Source organism: Oncorhynchus mykiss, chromosome 19 (assembly GCF_013265735.2).
Source record: "Oncorhynchus mykiss isolate Arlee chromosome 19, USDA_OmykA_1.1, whole genome shotgun sequence".
In the NCBI taxonomy this organism is placed as follows: domain Eukaryota; kingdom Metazoa; phylum Chordata; class Actinopteri; order Salmoniformes; family Salmonidae; genus Oncorhynchus; species Oncorhynchus mykiss.
Genome location: NC_048583.1, coordinates 4,896,559 through 4,916,475, shown reverse-complemented (window position 1 = coordinate 4,916,475; position 19,917 = coordinate 4,896,559). Strand labels below are relative to the sequence as shown.

The 19,917-nt window shown below is 47.3% G+C and overlaps 1 protein-coding gene across 1 annotated transcript; it reads left to right on the top strand.

Moving 5' to 3' along the window:
* The first annotated feature begins 340 nt into the window (after positions 1-340).
* Positions 341-18,925, top strand: LOC110498624 (proline-, glutamic acid- and leucine-rich protein 1). Its single transcript, XM_036954004.1, has 6 exons — positions 341-775; positions 12,452-12,493; positions 13,957-14,001; positions 15,665-15,812; positions 16,130-16,291; positions 17,040-18,925. The coding sequence occupies exons 1-6, from the start codon at positions 725-727 to the stop codon at positions 18,146-18,148; spliced, it is 1,557 nt and encodes a 518-aa protein (XP_036809899.1). The 5' UTR covers positions 341-724; the 3' UTR covers positions 18,149-18,925.
* Positions 18,926-19,917: the final 992 nt, after the last annotated feature.

Sequence of the window (19,917 nt, the reverse complement as noted above, 5' to 3'; positions counted from 1 at the left end):
CTATCACTTGGAATGAAATGTGTACGTCCCCCTCTGACGTTATCTATTTCAACATGCATGTCTTTATCGGGTGACCTTGGCCAAGCATCCCTACCCCATCCCTACCCCTCACGGTGGCTGAAACAATTAGGCCCTTATAAAAAGAAATAGAAAATACGTTGCTTGCAAATCTACACAATGCAAGACATTGAATTTGGAATCAAAGTCGTTTAAAACGGAGCTCTACTAAGCAGCAATCTCTTTCTCGGCCTCTGCGACTGTTGCCAGGAGCCGGAGATAGACCGGTGACGTCCAATCATCTGCACAGCCCTCTCCTCTTTTCCTAGTTTGAGAGGGCTGGAATTACATGACATCATTTAAAGAGCGCCCCCGTACCACCAACGAGGAAAAAAATAAAACTTGAATCCTCACTCCTCCATCTTCCCACGAGCTGGAAGAGAAAACACCTGAGGGTCGTTTGCCATTGGGACGCTTTCCCTTCCCTTGTCGATATCGCGCAGCGTGTACCATTATTGGATCTGCCGCGGCGGTATCCCCGATAGTATCGGATTCGGGGAGGGGCGTTCTCTCCGCTCGGGGAATGGCGGAGCAGCAGGCTGCTGTGCTGAGGATTCAGTGTGGGAGAGAGATGGGGATTTAGCACAATAAGATAGATCCCAGTCCTCTCTGTTTTCCACTCTCTCTCTCTCTCTGTTGTCGTTCTAAATCTCTGCTGCCCCTGGCCATGGATCCAGAGAAAACGTTGACGTTCTGCCTTGGACTCAAAGCAGAGGCGGTATGTTGACTTACAGATTTTGTATTATCAACATCTTCGCTTGATGTGATTGCTGTGAGTTATGGTGATTTTGTCAACAACTGGGCAATATTATACTGCAGGGGTATTAGGATACTGTGAATGCCGCCGTGATGTTTTCTAAGAAATGTTCCTAGCTTGCAAGGATTTGTTGTCATTACCGTCGCTTCAGTGGATATCTGTTATTGTTGGAAATAATTAAATTGATATTGCAAAAAATATTTAGGCTTCACAAGACGAAGGTTTTATGGACAGTCTGAAGTTCAAGTTTTTCCTAAATCAGGCCTTTTGAGCATAGATAGACTTGTTGTACAGCACACACACAACTGCATGATTATCCTTCCATTTACGTTTTAATTTAAGACGTGTTGCTGATATCTGAAAGTTGATTTCCTCATCTCATTGTCTGGAAATTAATTTGCTGTAATGCACCAAAGAATGACCTCAATGTTACACAGCCCATAATTAAAAGTGCTTTTAGCTCCCAACCCTCATAATAAAGGTAATTTATAACCCCTCTGCCAATGGTGAAATACTATAGTGCTGATTCAATGAGCTATAGGCCTCGGGCCGGGATAATGCAGGGCTGAAGCCCCTGGGCCACAGGGGGCAACAACAAAACAACAACTATGAAGGAAATACAGTGCATTCGGAAAGTATTCAGACCCCTTGACATTTTCCACATTTTGTTACTTTACAGCCTTATTCGAAAATGTATCAAATAAAATAAAATCCTCAGCAATCTAACCACAATACCCCATAATGGCAAAGCAAAAACAGGCGTTTATATGTTTTTGCACATTTATTAAAATGAAAAAACAGAAATACCTTACTTATATAAGTATTCAGACCCTTTGCTTTGAGACCCAAAATTGAGCTCTGGTGCATCCTGTTTCCATTGATCATCCTTTTGATGTTTCTACAACTTGATTGGAGTCCACCTGTGGTAAATTCAATTGATTGGACATGATTTGAAAAGGCACACACCTGTACGTATACGATCCCATAGTTGACAGTGCATGTCAGAGCAAAATCAAACCAAAGAGGTCGAAGGAATTGTCTGTAGAGCTCAGAGACAGGATTGTGTCGAGGCACAAATCTGGGGAAGGGTACCAAAAAATGTCTGCAGCATTGAAGGTCCCCAAGAACACAGTCGCCTCCATCATTCTTAAATGGAAGAAGTTTGGAACCACCAAGACTCTTTCTAGAGCAGGCCGCCCGGCAAAACTGAGCAATCGGTAGAGAACGGCCTTTCATAGGGAGAACAAGAACCCGATGGTCACTCTGACAGAGCTCCAGAGTTCCTCTGTGGAGATGGGAGAGCCTTTTAGAATGAGAACCATCTCTGCAGCTCTCCACCAATCAGGCCTTTATGGTAGAGTGGCCAGATGGAAGCCACTCCTCAGTAAAAGGCACATGACAGCCCACTTGGGGTTTGCCAAAAGGCACCTAAAGACTCTCAGACCATGAGAAACAAGATTCTCTGGTCTGATGAAACCAAGATTGAACTCTTTGGCCTGAATTCCAAGCGTCACATCTGGAGGAAACCTGGCACCATCCCTATGGTGAAGCATGGTGGTGGCGGCATCATGCTGTGGGGGTGTTTTTCAGCGGCAGGGACTGGGAGACTAGTCAGGATCATTGGCAACGATGAACGGAGCAAAGTACAGAGAGATCCTTGATGAAAACATGCTCCAGAGTGCTCAGGACCTCAGACTGTGGTGAAGGTTCATCTTCCAACAGGACAACGACCTTAAGCACACAGCCAAGACAACGCAGGAGTGGCTTCAGGAAAAGTCTCTGAATATCCTTGATAGGCCCAGCCAGAGCCGGGACTTGAAGAATGGGAGAAACTCCCCAAATACAGGTGTGCCAAGCTTATAGAGTCATAGCCAAGAAGACTCGAGGCTGTATTTGCTGCCAAAGGTGCTTCAACAAAGTACTGAGTAAAGGGTCTGAATACTTATGGAAATCTGTTTTTTATTTTTTGATACATTTTGCTTTGTCATTATGGAGTATTGTGTGTAGATTTATGATGGAAAAAAATTCATGAATTGTTGAATAAAGCTACAGTAACAAAATGTGGAAAAAGTCAATACTTTCTGAATGCACTTTTTAATTTTTCCTTTATGAGTGTAGGCAGCCTGCTGCCGCTCTGCTAATCATCAGATGGGGGAGGACAGGAGGTAGGGGGCCCACGTGGGTAACTGGGGGGCCCTGCCTTGATTGGGTAACTGATTATTAAATACATTTAAGTAAACTGCATTATAATTAAATGTGACTGGTCAATTGTGTGAATAATGGGCTCGTCTGGGCTCAAAATCATAGGGGGCCCAATAGGCAAAAAAAACAGCAACAAGAAACAAATTATGTAATTTTTTAAATTATAATTTTTATACAACCACAGGAGCCCAATCTCAATGTTCAAAATACACCAGAGAGCATAATTTAGCCCCAGAGAATCAACAGTTTATCCCAATAAAGCACATACAGGTATCTGCCAAAATAAAGGAAACACCAACATAAAGTGTCTTAATAGGGTGTTGGGCACCACGATCCAGAACAGTTTCAATGCACCTTGGCATAGATTCTACAAGTGGACCTAAACCAACACCAGAACATATATTCATATCCCTTGTTTACTCAAGTGTTTCCTTTATTTTGACAGTTACCGGGAAGGCCACATTTTGGGCAACATTCACACCAAATACTAGCTCCAGCTTGTTGGTATGTGACCATAGACATATAATCCATAGAAGGGCAATGGGTCGGATGGCGGCGGGGCAGGGGGCTATAAAAAAACAAAGGCCTGGGGGGGCCTATGATTTCTTACTCCGGCCCTGTATAGGCCTAGAGGTCTTCTCAGCATGGCTAAACACACTGTATATACAGAACAGTGTGTTGCGAGTCAGCTACTAGAATATGTGCAATTACCGTTCTCAAGAGGATCTTTACATTGATTGTAGGCTTAGTTGTAGTGGGTAGTAGTCATGTGTTAGTGTGTACAGTGCCTTGCGAAAGTATTCGGCCCCCTTGAACTTTGCGACCTTTTGCCACATTTCAGGCTTCAAACATAAAGATATAAAACTGTATTTTTTTGTGAAGAATCAACAACAAGTGGGACACAATCATGAAGTGGAACGACATTTATTGGATATTTCAAACTTTTTTAACAAATCAAAAACTGAAAAATTGGGCGTGCAAAATTATTCAGCCCCCTTAAGTTTCTCGCTCGCTCGCTCGCACACACACACACACACACACACACACACACACACACACACACACACACACACACACACACACACACACACACACACACACACACACACACACACACACACACACACACACTGTTGACTGTCCATCAGGCATTGTGCTATGAATGTTCCTAATCATTTATCTTCTGATGATAATAATATATCTGTTGAGGAGGACAATGTTTCTTCATAACTTCCACTGGTCACTGTTGAAGTGGTCTTAGCTAACGGTCTCTTCTGCCAGAACAATCAGCTCCTTTGTATCAGTCCAGGATGCTCCTGCGGTCACATTAGCTCGTAGAAAAAAGGCTTCCAAAAGGGTTCTTCGGCTGTCCCCATGGGAGAACCCTTTTTGGTTCCAGGTAGAACCCTCTGTGGAAAGGGTTTTCTGTACATGGAACTCAAAAGCGTTCTACCTGGAACCAAAAAGGGTTCTTCAAAGGGTTCTCCTATGGGGACAGCCAAAGAACCATTTCAGGTTCTAGATAGCACCGTTGTTTCTGAGTGTATAGCCTATTGTGTAAGAGGTGCCTGGGTTAACCAGGTCTCCCCTCAGTCTGGCCTGTTTTCTTACTCTCTTTACAGGTCCATCATATCTCACAAGGCCAGCCAGCCACACACACACACACACACACACACACACACACACACACACACACACACACACACACACACACACACACACACTGGTGAACAGGCAGGAAGTGAGGAAGTGTGTTAAGCTGTTTGTCTCGCTGTATGTCTGTGGCTTTGCGCCGTGGTTAGGTGTTAGTGTGGGAGACATCTACAACTTGTAGTAGAGGTGTCTTGTGGTTTTTAACATGGTCTCGGGGGATGATTGAATGACCTCTTCAGATCCAGTAATGTATGATGTATGATGTGGTGGGCTAAACCACAGACTCTCAACTTTACAGAGTGGAGGCCAGTGATAATACACGATTTCTCTTCCTGTAGATAAGACTGTTTGGCTGCCTGAAATCCCCTCCTATGCCTGTGAAAGGCATTTACTGAGTTGTCGTTGCCGATCACTCCCAGTCAGTAGGTACAGTAGGTCTCATACTCCCAGTCAGATACAGTAGGTCTCATACTCCCAGTCAGATACAGTAGGTCTCATACTCCCAGTCAGATAAAGTAGGTCTTATACTCCCAGTCAGATACAGTAGGTCTTATACTCCCAGTCAGATACAGTAGGTCTTATACTCCCAGTCAGATACAGTAGGTCTCATACTCCCAGTCAGATAAAGTAGGTCTTATACTCCCAGTCAGATACAGTAGGTCTCATACTCCCAGTCAGATACAGTAGGTCTTATACTCCCAGTCAGATACAGTAGGTCTTATGCTCCCAGTCAGATACAGTAGGTCTTATACTCCCAGTCAGATACAGTAGGTCTTATACTCCCAGTCAGATACAGTAGGTCTTATACTCCCAGTCAGATACAGTAGGTCTCATACTCCCAGTCAGATACAGTAGGTCTCATACTCCCAGTCAGATACAGTAGGTCTCATACTCCCAGTCAGATACAGTAGGTCTCATACTCCCAGTCAGATACAGTAGGTCTTATACTCCCAGTCAGATACAGTAGGTCTTATACTCCCAGTCAGATACAGTAGGTCTTATACTCCCAGTCAGATACAGTAGGTCTTATGCTCCCAGTCAGATACAGTAGGTCTTATACTCCCAGTCAGATACAGTAGGTCTTATACTCAATTCTACAGTAACCAGTTGACAGTCCTGCTGACACTGTTGACAACATCTATCTTGCTCTCAGTGGTAATCGCATCAATCTGTCAATACTGCAGTCTTCATCCTTGTTACATCTTGAGTCAAGATGGACTGGAATAAGTTGCAACCAACCTAAAGAGCAATTCTTCTTTTTCCCCCCTCTCTCAGCCAATCACAATTTCCAATGTGTTGGGATACATCTTACTTTAACTCTGAACCTGACCCAAAAATAACTTGAAAGCTGTTGCCCATCAACAGAGTTACAGTTGACAGTTTGTTGATAGATCTGTAGAACACATATAGGGAACTATCCAAATATAGTGTGATCAAACAATGGGATACAAGATTATCTAGATGTTTTCTAAAATCTCTGGTATTCCGTTCACACTGTCCAGTAACAGTACATTACTATCTTCACTCCTCTAACCAGGCTGACAACTGCTGTTAGTGGTCCTGCCGTCAACAGAGTGGGGTTTCCAGTCCGGAGCTGCCTGTGTAATGTTTATCCCAAACTAGTCTCACACTCCTCTGCTACGGCTGTGTGTGTCCCTCTGTGTGTGTGTTGCTCTGCTACTGTTTGATCAATACCTGGCACAGACGCCAGCTGCTTGTCCTCCCCCTGTACTCTACTGCTGCTGCAGTGCCTCACTTTGTTAGAGAGCAGCAGGAGTTGGATGGATGGAGACTACTAGGAGGACTCTGGGTCAACCCTGATAGGGTGTAATAGTGTGTAGTAGTGTGTAGTAATGTGTAGTAAGTAGTATGTACTAGTTTATAGTAGTGTGTAGTAGTGTGTAGTAATGTGTTGTAATGTGTAGTAGTGTGTAATAGTGCGTAGTAGTGTGTAATAGTGTGTAGTAGTGTGTAGTCGGGTGTACGTTTGTAATAGTCTGTAGAAGTTTGTAATAGTGTGAAGTAGGGTGTAGTAGTGTGTAGTAGTTTGTAATAGTGTGTAGTAGTGTGTAGTAGTTTGTAGTAGTGTGTAGTAGGGTGTAATAGTGTGTATTAGTGTGTAGTAGTGTGTAATAGTTTGTAGTAGTTTATAATAGTGTGTAGTAGTGTGTAATAGTGTGTAGTAGTTTGTAATAATGTGTAGTAGTGTGTAGTAGGGTGTAATAGTGTGTATTAGTGTGTAGTAGTTTCTAATAGTGTGTAGTAGGATGTAGTAGGGTGTAGTAGTACTAGTCAGACATGTAGAGTAGCTACAGTTTTGACTATGTGTGAAGGTTAAAATGGAGGATTTCCCTTACTAACTGATTTGAAATCAGTCATTGTCATTAGCTACTGACTAGTTTCTGTTAGCCTGCACTAGTACCCTCAAACTACACTCTGGACCTCCAAGACAGTCCACTGCTTTTCTTCATTGTTCCCCTCTAATCCTGGGACACCAGGTGGGTGCAATTAATTATCAGGTAGAAAACCTCCTAAACATGTTAAGGTCTAATAACCCTGATCTAGTATACGATTGGGGCTCCATTATGCAATGTGCTTTTTGGTGATATGGGATGACACCAATACAGTGCAGGCTCGGATGATAGGCCTAGTACCAAATCTACCAAATCTATGTGTGAGTTCAAACAGTGCTGGGGGGAGAGATGCAGTGCTGGGGAGAGAGATGCGGTGTTGGGGAGAGAGATGCAGTTTTGGGGGGAGAGGCAGTGTTAGGGGGAGAGATGCAGTGTTAGGGGGAGAGATGCAGTGTTAGGGGGAGAGATGCAGTGCTGGGAAGAGAGATGCAGTGCTGGGAAGAGAGATGTAGTGTTGGGGAGAGATGCAGTGTTAGGGGGAGAGATGCAGTGTTAGGGGGAGAGATGCAGTGTTGGGGAGAGAGATGTAGTGTTGGGGAGAGAGATGCAGTTCTGGGGAGAGAGATGTAGTGTTGGGGAGAGAGATGCAGTGTTGGGGAGAGAGATGCAGTTCTGGGGAGAGAGATGCAGTGTTGGGGAGAGAGATGTAGTGTTGGGGAGAGAAATGTAGTGTTGGGGAGAGAGATGTAGTGTTACGGAGAGAGATGCAGTGTTGGGGAGAGAGATGCAGTGTTAGGGAGAGAGATGCAGTGTTGGGGAGAGATGCAGTGTTACGGAGAGAGATGCAGTGTTACGGAGAGAGATGCAGTGTTAGGGGGAGAGATGCAGTGTTAGGGGGAGAGATGCAGTTCTGGGGAGAGAGATGCAGTTCTGGGGAGAGAGATGCAGTGTTGGGGAGAGAGATGCAGTGTTGGGGAGAGAGATGCAGTGTTGGGGGGAGATGCAGTGTTACGGAGAGAGATGCAGTGTTACGGAGAGAGATGCAGTGTTAGGGGGAGAGATGCAGTGTTAGGGGGAGAGATGCAGTGTTAGGGGGAGAGATGCAGTGTTAGGGGGAGAGATGCAGTGTTAGGGGGATAGATGCAGTGTTAGGGGGAGAGATGCAGTGCTGGGGGGAAAGATGCAGTGTTAGGGGGAGAGCTGCAGTGTTAGGGGGAGAGATGCAGTGCTGGGAAGAGAGATGCAGTGTTGGGGAGAGAGATGTAGTGTTGGGGAGAGATGCAGTGTTAGGGGGAGAGATGCAGTGTTAGGGGGAGAGATGCAGTGTTGGGGAGAGAGATGTAGTGTTGGGGAGAGAGATGCAGTTCTGGGGAGAGAGATGTAGTGTTGGGGAGAGAGATGCAGTGTTGGGGAGAGAGATGCAGTGTTGGGGAGAGAGATGCAGTTCTGGGGAGAGAGATGCAGTGTTGGGGAGAGAGATGCAGTGTTGGGGAGAGATGCAGTGTTACGGAGAGAGATGCAGTGTTAGGGGGAGAGATGCAGTGTTAGGGGGAGAGATGCAGTGTTAGGGGGAGAGATGCAGTTCTGGGGAGAGAGATGCAGTGTTGGGGAGAGAGATGTAGTGTTGGGGAGAGAGATGTAGTGTTACGGAGAGAGATGCAGTTCTGGGGAGAGAGATGCAGTGTTGGGGAGAGAGATGCAGTGTTGGGGAGAGAGATGCAGTGTTGGGGAGAGAGATGCAGTGTTGGGGGGAGATGCAGTGTTACGGAGAGAGATGCAGTGTTACGGAGAGAGATGCAGTGTTAGGGGGAGAGATGCAGTGTTAGGGGGAGAGATGCAGTGTTAGGGGGAGAGATGCAGTGTTAGGGGGATAGATGCAGTGTTAGGGGGAGAGATGCAGTGCTGGGGGGAGAGATGCAGTGTTAGGGGGAGAGATGCAGTGTTAGGGGGAGAGATGCAGTGCTGGGGAGAGAGATGCAGTGTTAGGGGGAGAGATGCAGTGTTAGGGGGAAAGATGCAGTGTTGGGGAGAGAGATGCAGTGTTAGGGAGAAAGATGCAGTGTTGGGGAGAGAGATGCAGTGTTGGGGAGAGAGATGCAGTGTTAGGGGGAGAGATGCAGTGTTGGGGAGAGAGATGCAGTGTTGGGGAGAGAGATGCAGTGTTGGGGGGAGATGCAGTGTTACGGAGAGAGATGCAGTGTTACGGAGAGAGATGCAGTGTTAGGGGGAGAGATGCAGTGTTAGGGGGAGAGATGCAGTGTTAGGGGGAGAGATGCAGTGTTAGGGGGAGAGATGCAGTGTTAGGGGGAGAGATGCAGTGTTAGGGGGATAGATGCAGTGTTAGGGGGAGAGATGCAGTGCTGGGGGGAGAGATGCAGTGTTAGGGGGAGAGATGCAGTGTTAGGGGGAGAGATGCAGTGCTGGGGAGAGAGATGCAGTGTTAGGGGGAGAGATGCAGTGTTAGGGGGAAAGATGCAGTGTTGGGGAGAGAGATGCAGTGTTAGGGAGAAAGATGCAGTGTTGGGGAGAGAGATGCAGTGTTGGGGAGAGAGATGCAGTGTTAGGGGGAGAGATGCAGTGTTAGGGGGAGAGATGCAGTGTTAGGGGGAGAGATGCAGTGTTAGGGAGAGAGATGCAGTGTTAGGGAGAGAGATGCAGTGTTAGGGGGAGAGATGCAGTGTTAGGGGGAGAGATGCAGTGTTAGGGGGAGAGATGCAGTGCTGGGGAGAGAGATGCAGTATTAGGGAGAGAGATGCAGTATTAGGGAGAGAGATGCATTATTAGGGAGAGAGATGCATTATTAGGGAGAGAGATGCAGTGTTAGGGAGAGAGATGCAGTGTTGGGGAGAGAGATGCAGTGTTGGGGAGAGAGATGCAGTGTTAGGGGGAGAGATGCAGTGTTACGGAGAGAGATGCAGTGTTAGGGGGAGAGATGCAGTGTTAGGGGGAGAGATGCAGTGTTACGGAGAGAGATGCAGTGTTAGGGAGAGAGATGCAGTGCCCAGTGCAGCCTGTCCAACAGAGACCCAACGTCAGCTGACAAAAGGCTGACTGCTCATTTGCATGTTTGGTGACATGCCGTCCGGTCAGACTGAGTCGGGTGTAAAAAAACAGCCCAGTGTCTCCGTCCATGCGAGCATTGTGTCCTCTGTGGCTGGACCCCCGCAGCCCACTGCAACACTAAACAGATAGGCATTTTCCTTTTACTGTTATGCAACCGTCCTCCTGTCTGTCTGAAATGTACACACACAGGCATTGTGTTGCGTTGCGTTCTGTTGTGTGTTTCAGGTAGACGTGCCGAGTACAATGGAGGTATTGTATCTGGGGGTTGTAAGCGTGAAGTGGGCTCGCTCACTGATTTCCAATGCAGATGGACTCTGGTATCTGGGATGATAGCACGCTTACAAGTGATCACAATCGCATGGCTCTTTTTTGGTTATGCAAATCCTTTAGCCAATATGTGCTTTTGACTTGATTAATGACTAACCCTTTCTACAGGAACTGTCCTGTTCCACAGTTCATGTGAATGCTGGGTCTGTTCAGTAGGAATAACATGTTTTAACTGTGGTCCATCAGGGAAGTTAGTACCAACTAAACTTGCTCAATAAGAACATAGATTTTTCGTTTTCCCTTGCAACATGTACCCTACTACTGAACATAACCCTGTCTGTTAGGGCCTGTCTGTCTGTAAGGGCCAGTCTGTCTGACTGTCTGTCTGTAAGGAGGTGCCAGGCTGGGAAATTGATAAATGATAACCTGAAAATGACATCACGGTTGTTTAGGACTCAGGGTACCTTGTTGTCCCCTGTCACTGCAGGAACACTGAGAGGTTGTTTGTTTGTGTGTGTTTGTGTGTATCAGGTTGAAAGTGTGTCGGGGGTTGACTGTGGTGGCCCTGGAGAGTTTATCTTTTAGGCGCATCCACAGTCAGGCTGTCTGGATAGGTGAACATCCACAGTCAGGCTGTCTGGATAGATGAACATCCACAGTCAGGCTGTCTGGATAGGTGAACATCCACAGTCAGGCTGTCTGGATAGGTGAACATCCACAGTCAGGCTGTCTGGATAGGTGAACATCCACAGTCAGGCTGTCTGGATAGGTGAACATCCACAGTCAGGCTGTCTGGATAGGTGAACATCCACAGTCAGGCTGTCTGGATAGGTGAACATCCACAGTCAGGCTGTCTGGATAGGTGAACATCCACAGTCAGGCTGTCTGGATAGGTGAACATCCACAGTCAGGCTGTCTGGATAGGTGAACATCCACAGTCAGGCTGTCTGGATAGATGAACATCCACAGTCAGGCTGTCTGGATAGGTGAACATCCACAGTCAGGCTGTCTGGATAGGTGAACATCCACAGTCAGGCTGTCTGGATAGGTGAACATCCACAGTCAGGCTGTCTGGATAGGTGAACATCCACAGTCAGGCTGTCTGGATAGGTGAACATCCACAGTCAGGCTGTCTGGATAGGTGAACATCCACAGTCAGGCTGTCTGGATAGGTGAACATCCACAGGTTAATTGGGGTCAGGTACGGGCAATTCCAGTGTTATGGATGTGACATTTGCATGCAAAATCACAAACTAAATGGCTCACAGAATTGACATACAAAACGTAAACAAATGTGTGTGTATAGTACCACTGGGAGGACCATATACACAAAAAACAGACTACTAAATATTGGCACTGGGGGGACCATATACCCCAAAAACAGACTACTAAATATTGGCACTGGGGGGACCGTATACCCAAAAACAGACTACTAAATATTGGCACTGGGGGGATCGTATACCCCAAAAACAGACTACTAAATATTGGCACTGGGGGGACCGTATACCCAAAAACAGACTACTAAATATTGGCACTGGGGGGACCGTATACCCAAAAACAGACTACTAAATATTGGCACTGGGGGGACCGTATACCCCAAAAACAGACTACTAAATATTGGCACTGGGGGGACCGTATACCCAAAAAACAGACTACTAAATATTGGCTTATAGGCATTACAAATGTTAAGTGAACTGGACAAGGTTTTATGGGGAGACTGTATTTATTTGATTTTTATTAGCTAAACTGTAAATTCAGATCAAAGGGTTGGCCTCTCTCTCTCTCTCTCTCTCTCTCTCTCTCTCTCTCTCTCTCTCTCTCCTCCACTCTCTCTCTCTTTCTCTCTCTCTCTCTCTCTCTCTCTCTCTCTCTCTCTCTCTCTCCCCCCCTCTCTCTCTCTCCCCCCTCTCTCTCTCTCTTTCTCTCCCCCTCTCTCTCTCTCTCTCTCTCTCTCTCTCTCTCTCTCTCTCTCTCTCTCTTTCCTCCCATTCCTTTCTTTCTCTGATGTGCAGCCTGTCTGTCAGTCAGTCTGGCTCTGCCTGTGTAAATGTCAGCTGTATTAACTCCCCCCCCCCCCCCCCTCTGTTCTCTCTTCTAGATGACCATCTCCCTGCAGGGACCGGGAGGACCAGCAGCTACGGTAAGGAGTCTAACCTTTCAATATGCAGTCATTCATTCACAACAACCAGCACAACACATAGAAAGGAACTAGTGGTGGGAGGAAAGCCATTAACAAGAAAAAGGTTGGGAGAGAGGGAGAGAGAGGGAGAGAGAGGGAGAGAGAGGGAAAGAGGGAGAGAGAGGGAGAGAGAGGGAGGTGGAAAGGGGTAGGGGAGGGAACTAATAACAGTACAACACTGAAGATGAACTGGGAATGAAGACAAGGGAGGGAGGGAGGGAGGGAGAACTAGGGGGTTAACAAGCAAAATTAAGAAAAGGGGGATGGAGAGAGAGAGAGGGGAAGGGGTGAAGAGAGAAAGGGATGGAGGGAGGACACTAAAGGGCTAACACCCATTCTGAAAAAACAAGGAATGTCCATCTCACACTGTGTGAATGTCCATCTCACACTGTGTTGCTACCTGCTCTCATAGCTGCAGGGTTTCTACATATTGGATCTGCTGTTTGTCCAGCTCCTGTGAAAAAGGTGTGGTTTTGTATACTGCAAAACCCTCTCCTGGTATCACTAACACGCTAACTAACCTTGAAATAACACGTAAAACAGCCTCAGACTTACGTACCTATAACAAGCATCTTCAGCATGATATCCACTATGGATTAGATAACAGGCCTCAATGGCAAAATCCTAAAGTATCCCTTTAAGTGCTTCCCTCCTGCTGGCCCACAGTCTTCACTCCTGCTAGCCCACAGTTTTCACTCCTGCTGGCCCACAGTCTTCACTCCTGCTAGCCCACAGTCTTCACTCCTGCTGGCCCACAGTCTTCACTCCTGCTGGCCCACAGTCTTCACTCCTGCTAGCCCACAGTTTTCACTCCTGCTGGCCCACAGTCTTCACTCCTGCTACCCCACAGTCTTCACTCCTGCTAGCCCACAGTCTTCACTCCTGCTGGCCCACAGTCTTCACTCCTGCTAGCCCACAGTCTTCACTCCTGCTAGCCCACAGTCTTCACTCCTGCTAGCCCACAGTCTTCACTCCTGCTAGCCCACAGTCTTCACTCCTGCTAGCCCACAGTCTTCACTCCTGCTAGCCCACAGTCTTCACTCCTGCTAGCCCACAGTCTTCACTCTTGCTAGCCCACAGTTTTCACTCCTGCTGGCCCACAGTCTTCACTCCTGCTAGCCCACAGTCTTCACTCCTGGTAGCCCACAGTCTTCACTCCTGCTGGCCCACAGTCTTCACTCCTGCTAGCCCACAGTCTTCACTCCTGCTAGCCCACAGTCTTCACTCCTGCTAGCCCACAGTCTTCACTCCTGCTAGCCCACAGTCTTCACTCCTGCTAGCCCACGGTCATGTGGATGTTTTGGTCAAAGTGGTCAAACCAGTAGCCTAGTGATTCAGCGGTTTTACATTACACGTCAACGATGATGAATGTGTGGAAAGACCAGATTAAGACTTCCTAGATAACGTTTATTTTCTCATTGCAGACGACTGTGTCTCCAAAGGGTTCAGACATGGGAACCATCAACAAGGTTAGAGATGTATTCTATTCTGTTTATGTCTGCTATCCACTGTTTCTCAATAAAACATACAGTGCATTTGGAAAGTATTCAGACCCCTTGACCTTTTCCACATTTTCTTACATTACAGCTATAGTCTAAAATGGATTAAATAGTTATTCCCACTCGTCAATCTACACACAACACCACATAATGACAAAACAAAAACTGTTTTTTAGAAATGTTTGCTAATTTATAAAAAATGTAAAAAAATTACACAAGTATTCAGACCCTTTACGCAGTACTTTGTTGAAGCACCTTTGTCAGTTATTACAGCCTCAAGTCTTCTTGGGTATGATGCTACAAGCTTGGTACACCTGTATTTGGGGAGTTTCTCCCATTTTTCTCTTCAGATACTCTCAAGCTCTGTCAGGTTGGATGGGGAGCGTCACTGCACAGCTATTTTCAGCTCTCTCCAGAGATGTTCGATCAGTTTCAAGTCCGGGCTCTGGCTGGGCCACCCAAGGACACATCCCCACAGCATGATGCTGCCACCACCATGCTTCACCGTAGGGATGGTGCCAGGTTTCCTCCAGACGTGACGATTGTCATTCAGGCCAAAGAGTTCAATCTTGGTTTCATTAGACCAGAGAATCTTGTTTCTCATGGTCTGAGAGTCCTTTAGGTGCCTTTTGCCAAACTCCAAATGGGCTGTCATGTGCCTTTTACTGAGGAGGGGCTTCTGTCTGGCCACTCTACCATAAAGGCCTGATTGGTGGAGTGCTGCAGAGATGGTTGTCCTTCTGGAAGGTTCTCCCATCTCCACAGAGGAACACTGGAGCTCTGTCAGAGTGACCATCAGGTTCTTGGTCACCTCCCTGACGAAGGCCCTTCTCCCCTGATTGCTCAGTTTGGCCGGGCGGCCAGCTCTAGGAAGAGTGGTGGTTCTAAACTTCTTCCATTTAAGAATGATGGAGGCCACTGTGTTTTTGGGGACCTTCAATGCTGCAGACATCTTTTGGTACCCTTCCCCAGATCTGTGCCTCGACACAATCCTGTCTCTGAGCTCTACAGACAATTCCTTCGACCTCATAGCTTGGTTTTTGCTCCAATCAATTTAACTTTCCACAGGTGGACTCCAATCAAGTTGTAGAAACATCTCAAGGATGATCAATGGAAACAGGATGGACCTGAGCTCAATTTCGAGTCTCATAACAAAGGGTCTGAATACTTATGTAAATAAGGTATTTCTGTTTTATATTTTTGTTAGATGTTTTCTAACATTTCACTTTTCACACTTTGTCATTATGAGGTATTGTGTGTAGATTGATGGAGGAAATGTTTTTTATTGAATCCATTTTAGAATAAGGCTGCAACGTATCAAAATGTGGAAAAACGGAATGGGTCTGAATACTTTCCGAATGCACTGTGTATACCTGGTTAAGTAAAGGTCATGAATACATTTTTGTTTGACGCTACCACATCTGAGCCACTCAACTATTCAAGGGTTTGATGACTAGTTAAGTAGTTAAATCAGATGAGATGGCGCTGGGCTGGAACAAAAAAGTGCAACCCTGGGGGGTACTCGTCTCCAGCCCCACAACTGGAAATTTGAGAAACACCCTGCTCAAGCTAAACGAACATGTTGTTGTTGTTTACCATGTACGTTGTTGTCATGTCATGTCTTGTCCACTAGGGGGTGAAGGACCAAGCTGGCTCAGGCAGCCAGCCCATGCTCAGTCATAAGTACTGCCCTGGTGTCAACAACAACCCAGGCTACCTGTGTGAGACCGGCCACTGCTGTGGGGAGACAGGATGCTGCACCTACTACTATGAGCTGTGGTGTGAGTAACAACCAGTCGATACCAGCCAAGAGGCTTGTCTTGTCAGCATTTGCTGTCACACAGCTATACCGATGCATTGTGGTATGTAACCAGACCAGATCGGGAGTTTAACATGAGCAAGCCCTTAAGGCTGGTCCTCTGGTCAAACTGTAGACGGTTTGTCTTATTACGGTATAATAAATATCAATTTATTAAAGCCTTTTCAATGTGATTATGCAACAGTATAGCTACCAGAGGCTGTTCAATAATTGGGATTAATAAAGTTGCTTGAATTCAATTCAGTATTGCCAGTGTCTCTGTGTGTCTGTATCCTGCAGGGTTCTGGCTGCTGTGGACCATCGTGATTCTGTTCAGCTGTTGCTGTGCCTACCGCCACCGGCGGGCCAAGCTGCGTGTCCAGCAGCAGCAGAGACAGAGGGAGATCAACCTGATCGCCTACCACGGAGCCTGCAACTACCCTGCGTCCATGTTGGACCTCAGTACGTATAGCTACGCTCGCCTCTCTCCCCGGTCCTTTCATTGTCTGCGTCACCTTATCGTCTTATTAGCAGGACCTGGGTTCAAATAGCATTTGAAATGTTTGCTCATTTGCTTGAGTCTGCCTAGGGTGCTAGATTGGTTGGATTTGAACTTTTGGGACTATTCCATTGGCTGCATTGTGCCAGGGAAGGTCAAGGAAGTACAACTTATAGCCCCGATGCAGTCTTCTTAATTTTATTTTCAAATGTAAACAACTCCGGATATATTTTGGTATAATTTGTTTTCCTGAGCCTCCTTTTGCCATTGAAACGCTCAGTCTGATTGTGTGGGCGTGTTGATACAATTGTTAATATACAGTATTTACATACACAACCCTGACTGTACATACAATTGTTAATATACAGTATTTACATACACAACCCTGAGTGTTTAGACTCTAGAGCCTAGACTCTAGTACCCCTCCAAAGTAGGAGGATACATACGCAAATAAAAGATGACTAGTCATTGGTCAGAATAATCAGATCTGATTGTGATGTCATGATCTGGGCCACAAACTCCATCTCGCCTGAACAGGCTGAAATTCCAGGATTTTTTTTCAAACAGCTCTTACACAAAAAGGGCATTATCATAATTTTGTCAATTTCAGAGTGTCATTTCAACCTCATAGTGTAGAAGTCCCTATTGCTGGTCATGTAACCCTAGTGGTTAGGAGATTAAATTGATTATTTGTCATGTGTTATACTGTAGGTTTCCTGGCCTCCTTCAAGCTGCCGTCCTATGAGGAGGTGGCAGCCCAGCCCCCCTCACCCCCTCCATCCTACAGCTCCGTCTTTGCTCTGCAGGGGGCGATGGGGGGCGCCACCGCTTACACAGCCACCCCTTACGGTTCAGCCTACCCCCATCACCACCAGCAACAACCCCTCGGCCCTCCCTCCTACTTGGTTAGCTCCAGGGCGGGCCCCAGCGGTGCTGGTGGTGGCCTGACCTCATCTCAGAGTTCAGACAACTACACCAGCTGCTCCTGCGAGTCCTGCTCCCTCCTCACCTCCCCATCCAGCACCTCCTTCTCTGTCCAGGTGACCTACGAGACGGATAATACCAGCCATGCCTCCACGCCCGGTAGCGAGGTTGGAGGAGTAGGGAGGGAGGTCCTGAGAGGCTTCCCCAGGGAGGGTTCATCTCTGGAGGGAGTTGTGTCTGCCAGGTCCCCTTTGTCTCCTGGAGGATATCCAGCTTCTCCTCTGCCCCCTCCTCCACCTGAACTTCTACCTACACCTTCTCCCACAACGTCTTCTCCTCTCCCTCCCACTCTCCCCCCTCCCAAACTATCTTATCCCTCTCCACTTCCTCCTTCACATCATCCGCCACTCCCTCCACTCATCCTTATGGACCCCCTGGCTGTGCTGGCTGAGCAGAGAGGGGTAGAGGGCGGTCTGAGTGAGGGTGGGGTCACAGAGAGACAGAGCCCTTCCATCCTCTCTCCCCCCAAGCCCACCCAGTCTCCCCCCAAACACGCCCTCTTCTCCACCAATGTGGACTTCTTCGAGCCCGTGGAGAAAGAGAAGAGAGAGGAAGAGGAGGAGGAAGAGGAGGATGAGGATCATTTCCGTCACCGCCGGCTCACAGGCGACTCCGGCATCGAAGTGTGTCGCTGCCAAGTGAAGAGCGAGGAAGAGGATGTGGAGAAGAAGGTGGAAGAAGATCAAGTTGGAGGAGGGGATGGAGAGGAGGGGGCGGATTTCCTCCATGACAGTGTGGACTGTTCCCTCCGAGCGCAGCAGGTCGCCCAGTGTGGCCACGCCTCCTCGGCCATCCCCAGGGGCGGGGACGCCATCATCACCGTGGAGTCGTCATGAGGACAGCCAATGAGGGCCAAATAATTTGGTCAGGTGACCAAAACACTTGACTGACAACAAATGGAGCCAATGGAGCTTAAAAGTGTTTACTTTGACCCAGTAGCACCCTCTACTGTTCAAACCAGGAAGGAAGCCAAGCCCCACATCAACTAGTATGGGCCTGCTTGTGTTAACGGCTTACTGTAGTAATGTAAAGTCACCATAGTAACACAGAGGAAGAGGATCATCACAGCCTTCTAATTGAAAGGAGGAAGGAAGTCGTTACAGAGGGAGTCGGACAGTTTATCTGTGTTGATCTTTCTGACGGTCATTATCATTCTGTCCCGCTGCGCTGCCACCGGGAACAAAGACACCTTTTGTTATTTCTCAAAGTGCAGAAACCAATGCTGCAGTGAAACTGCTAACTATACTCTCTCTCGCTCTCTCTTTCTGTCTCTGTCTTTCTGTCTCTCTCTCCCTCTCTCCCTTTCTGTCTCTCTCTCTCCCTCTCTGTCTCTCTTTCATCACAGGAAGAGGAGCAACAGCTGCATGAGACAGTATAAAGTCAGCATAATGTTCACACAGTCTCCCTCGCACACACACACACACACACACACACACACACACACACACACACACACACACAACAGCCCACCTGCTGTGTCTGAAGCTCTGCTGCACCTGCCCTTTTGCTTTGCAAAAATACCTCCCGCTTTCTTCCTCTCCACATCCTCCCATCCTCCCATCCTCCCATCCCCCCATCCTCCCATCCTCCCATCCTCCCATCAGAGTACTGTTAGCTCCTCTTCTCCTCCTCTCCTCCTCTCCCATCCTCCCATCCTCCCATCCTCCCATCAGAGTACTGTTAGCTCCTCTTCTCTTCTCCTCCTTTCCTCCTCTCCCATCCTCCCATCAGAGTACTGTTAGCTCCTCTTCTCTTCTCCTCCTCTCCTCCTCTCCCATCCTCCCATCAGAGTACTGTTAGCTCCTCTTCTCTTCTCCTCCTCTCCTCCTCTCCCATCCTCCCATCCTCCCATCCTCCCATCAGAGTACTGTTAGCTCCTCTTCTCTTCTCCTCCTCTCCTCCTCTCCCATCCTCCCATCAGAGTACTGTTAGCTCCTCTTCTCTTCTCCTCCTCTCCCATCCTCCCATCCTCCCATCCTCCCATCAGAGTACTGTTAGCTCCTCTTCTCTTCTCCTCCTCTCCTCCTCTCCCATCCCTCTCTCTCAGAGCAGCCTGCCTTTGACGAGGGCCAGTGGTTGATGTTGCTGTTGGATGTACAGTCATTGACAAGGTGAGACCGGGTCTAGTCTAGTAACAAGCTGGTACAGACTGACCTCACTGTCTGACACTCACATTGACCTGTTGTTGCGCTGCTGCTCGGACGATCGGCAATCTGCAAGGCAATAATGACATATCATTGATTATGACGATGGACAAGAGCCATTGAAATCACTCCAAGACTGTCTGACTGTCCGTTGGATTCTGAGTGGTCAGTGACAAGAATATGAACACTGAGAAAGAGGTGGTGTGTACAGTTACAACACGCCAAGACTTTGCATTGGTTTTCTGATACCTATTCTAGTGCTGTTTCACTGTTAGCTGATGGTACACATCCAGACTTTGTCCTATTCTGACATTTCAAAAGAGGAATTGTGGTGTGTATTTCTCCCAAGGTTTAGAACTATGTACCATGTGAACTGATCTTAGTGTGCTCTCTACCCAATCTACGCCATCTTTTCTCTGTCCTCTTGCGATGGAGTTTCCTTATCTGCTCAATTGCTCATT

What these genes read in the sequence shown, in the direction of transcription:
- LOC110498624 (XM_036954004.1), top strand. Translation starts at nt 725, where the DNA reads ATGGATCCAGAGAAAACGTTGACGTTCTGCCTTGGACTCAAAGCAGAG. An exon ending in ACATGGGAACCATCAACAAG is followed by an intron (nt 14,002 to 15,664) that starts GTTAGAGATGTA and finishes CTTGTCCACTAG; the next exon opens with GGGGTGAAGGACCAAGCTGG. An exon ending in CTACTACTATGAGCTGTGGT is followed by an intron (nt 15,813 to 16,129) that starts GTGAGTAACAAC and finishes TGTATCCTGCAG; the next exon opens with GGTTCTGGCTGCTGTGGACC.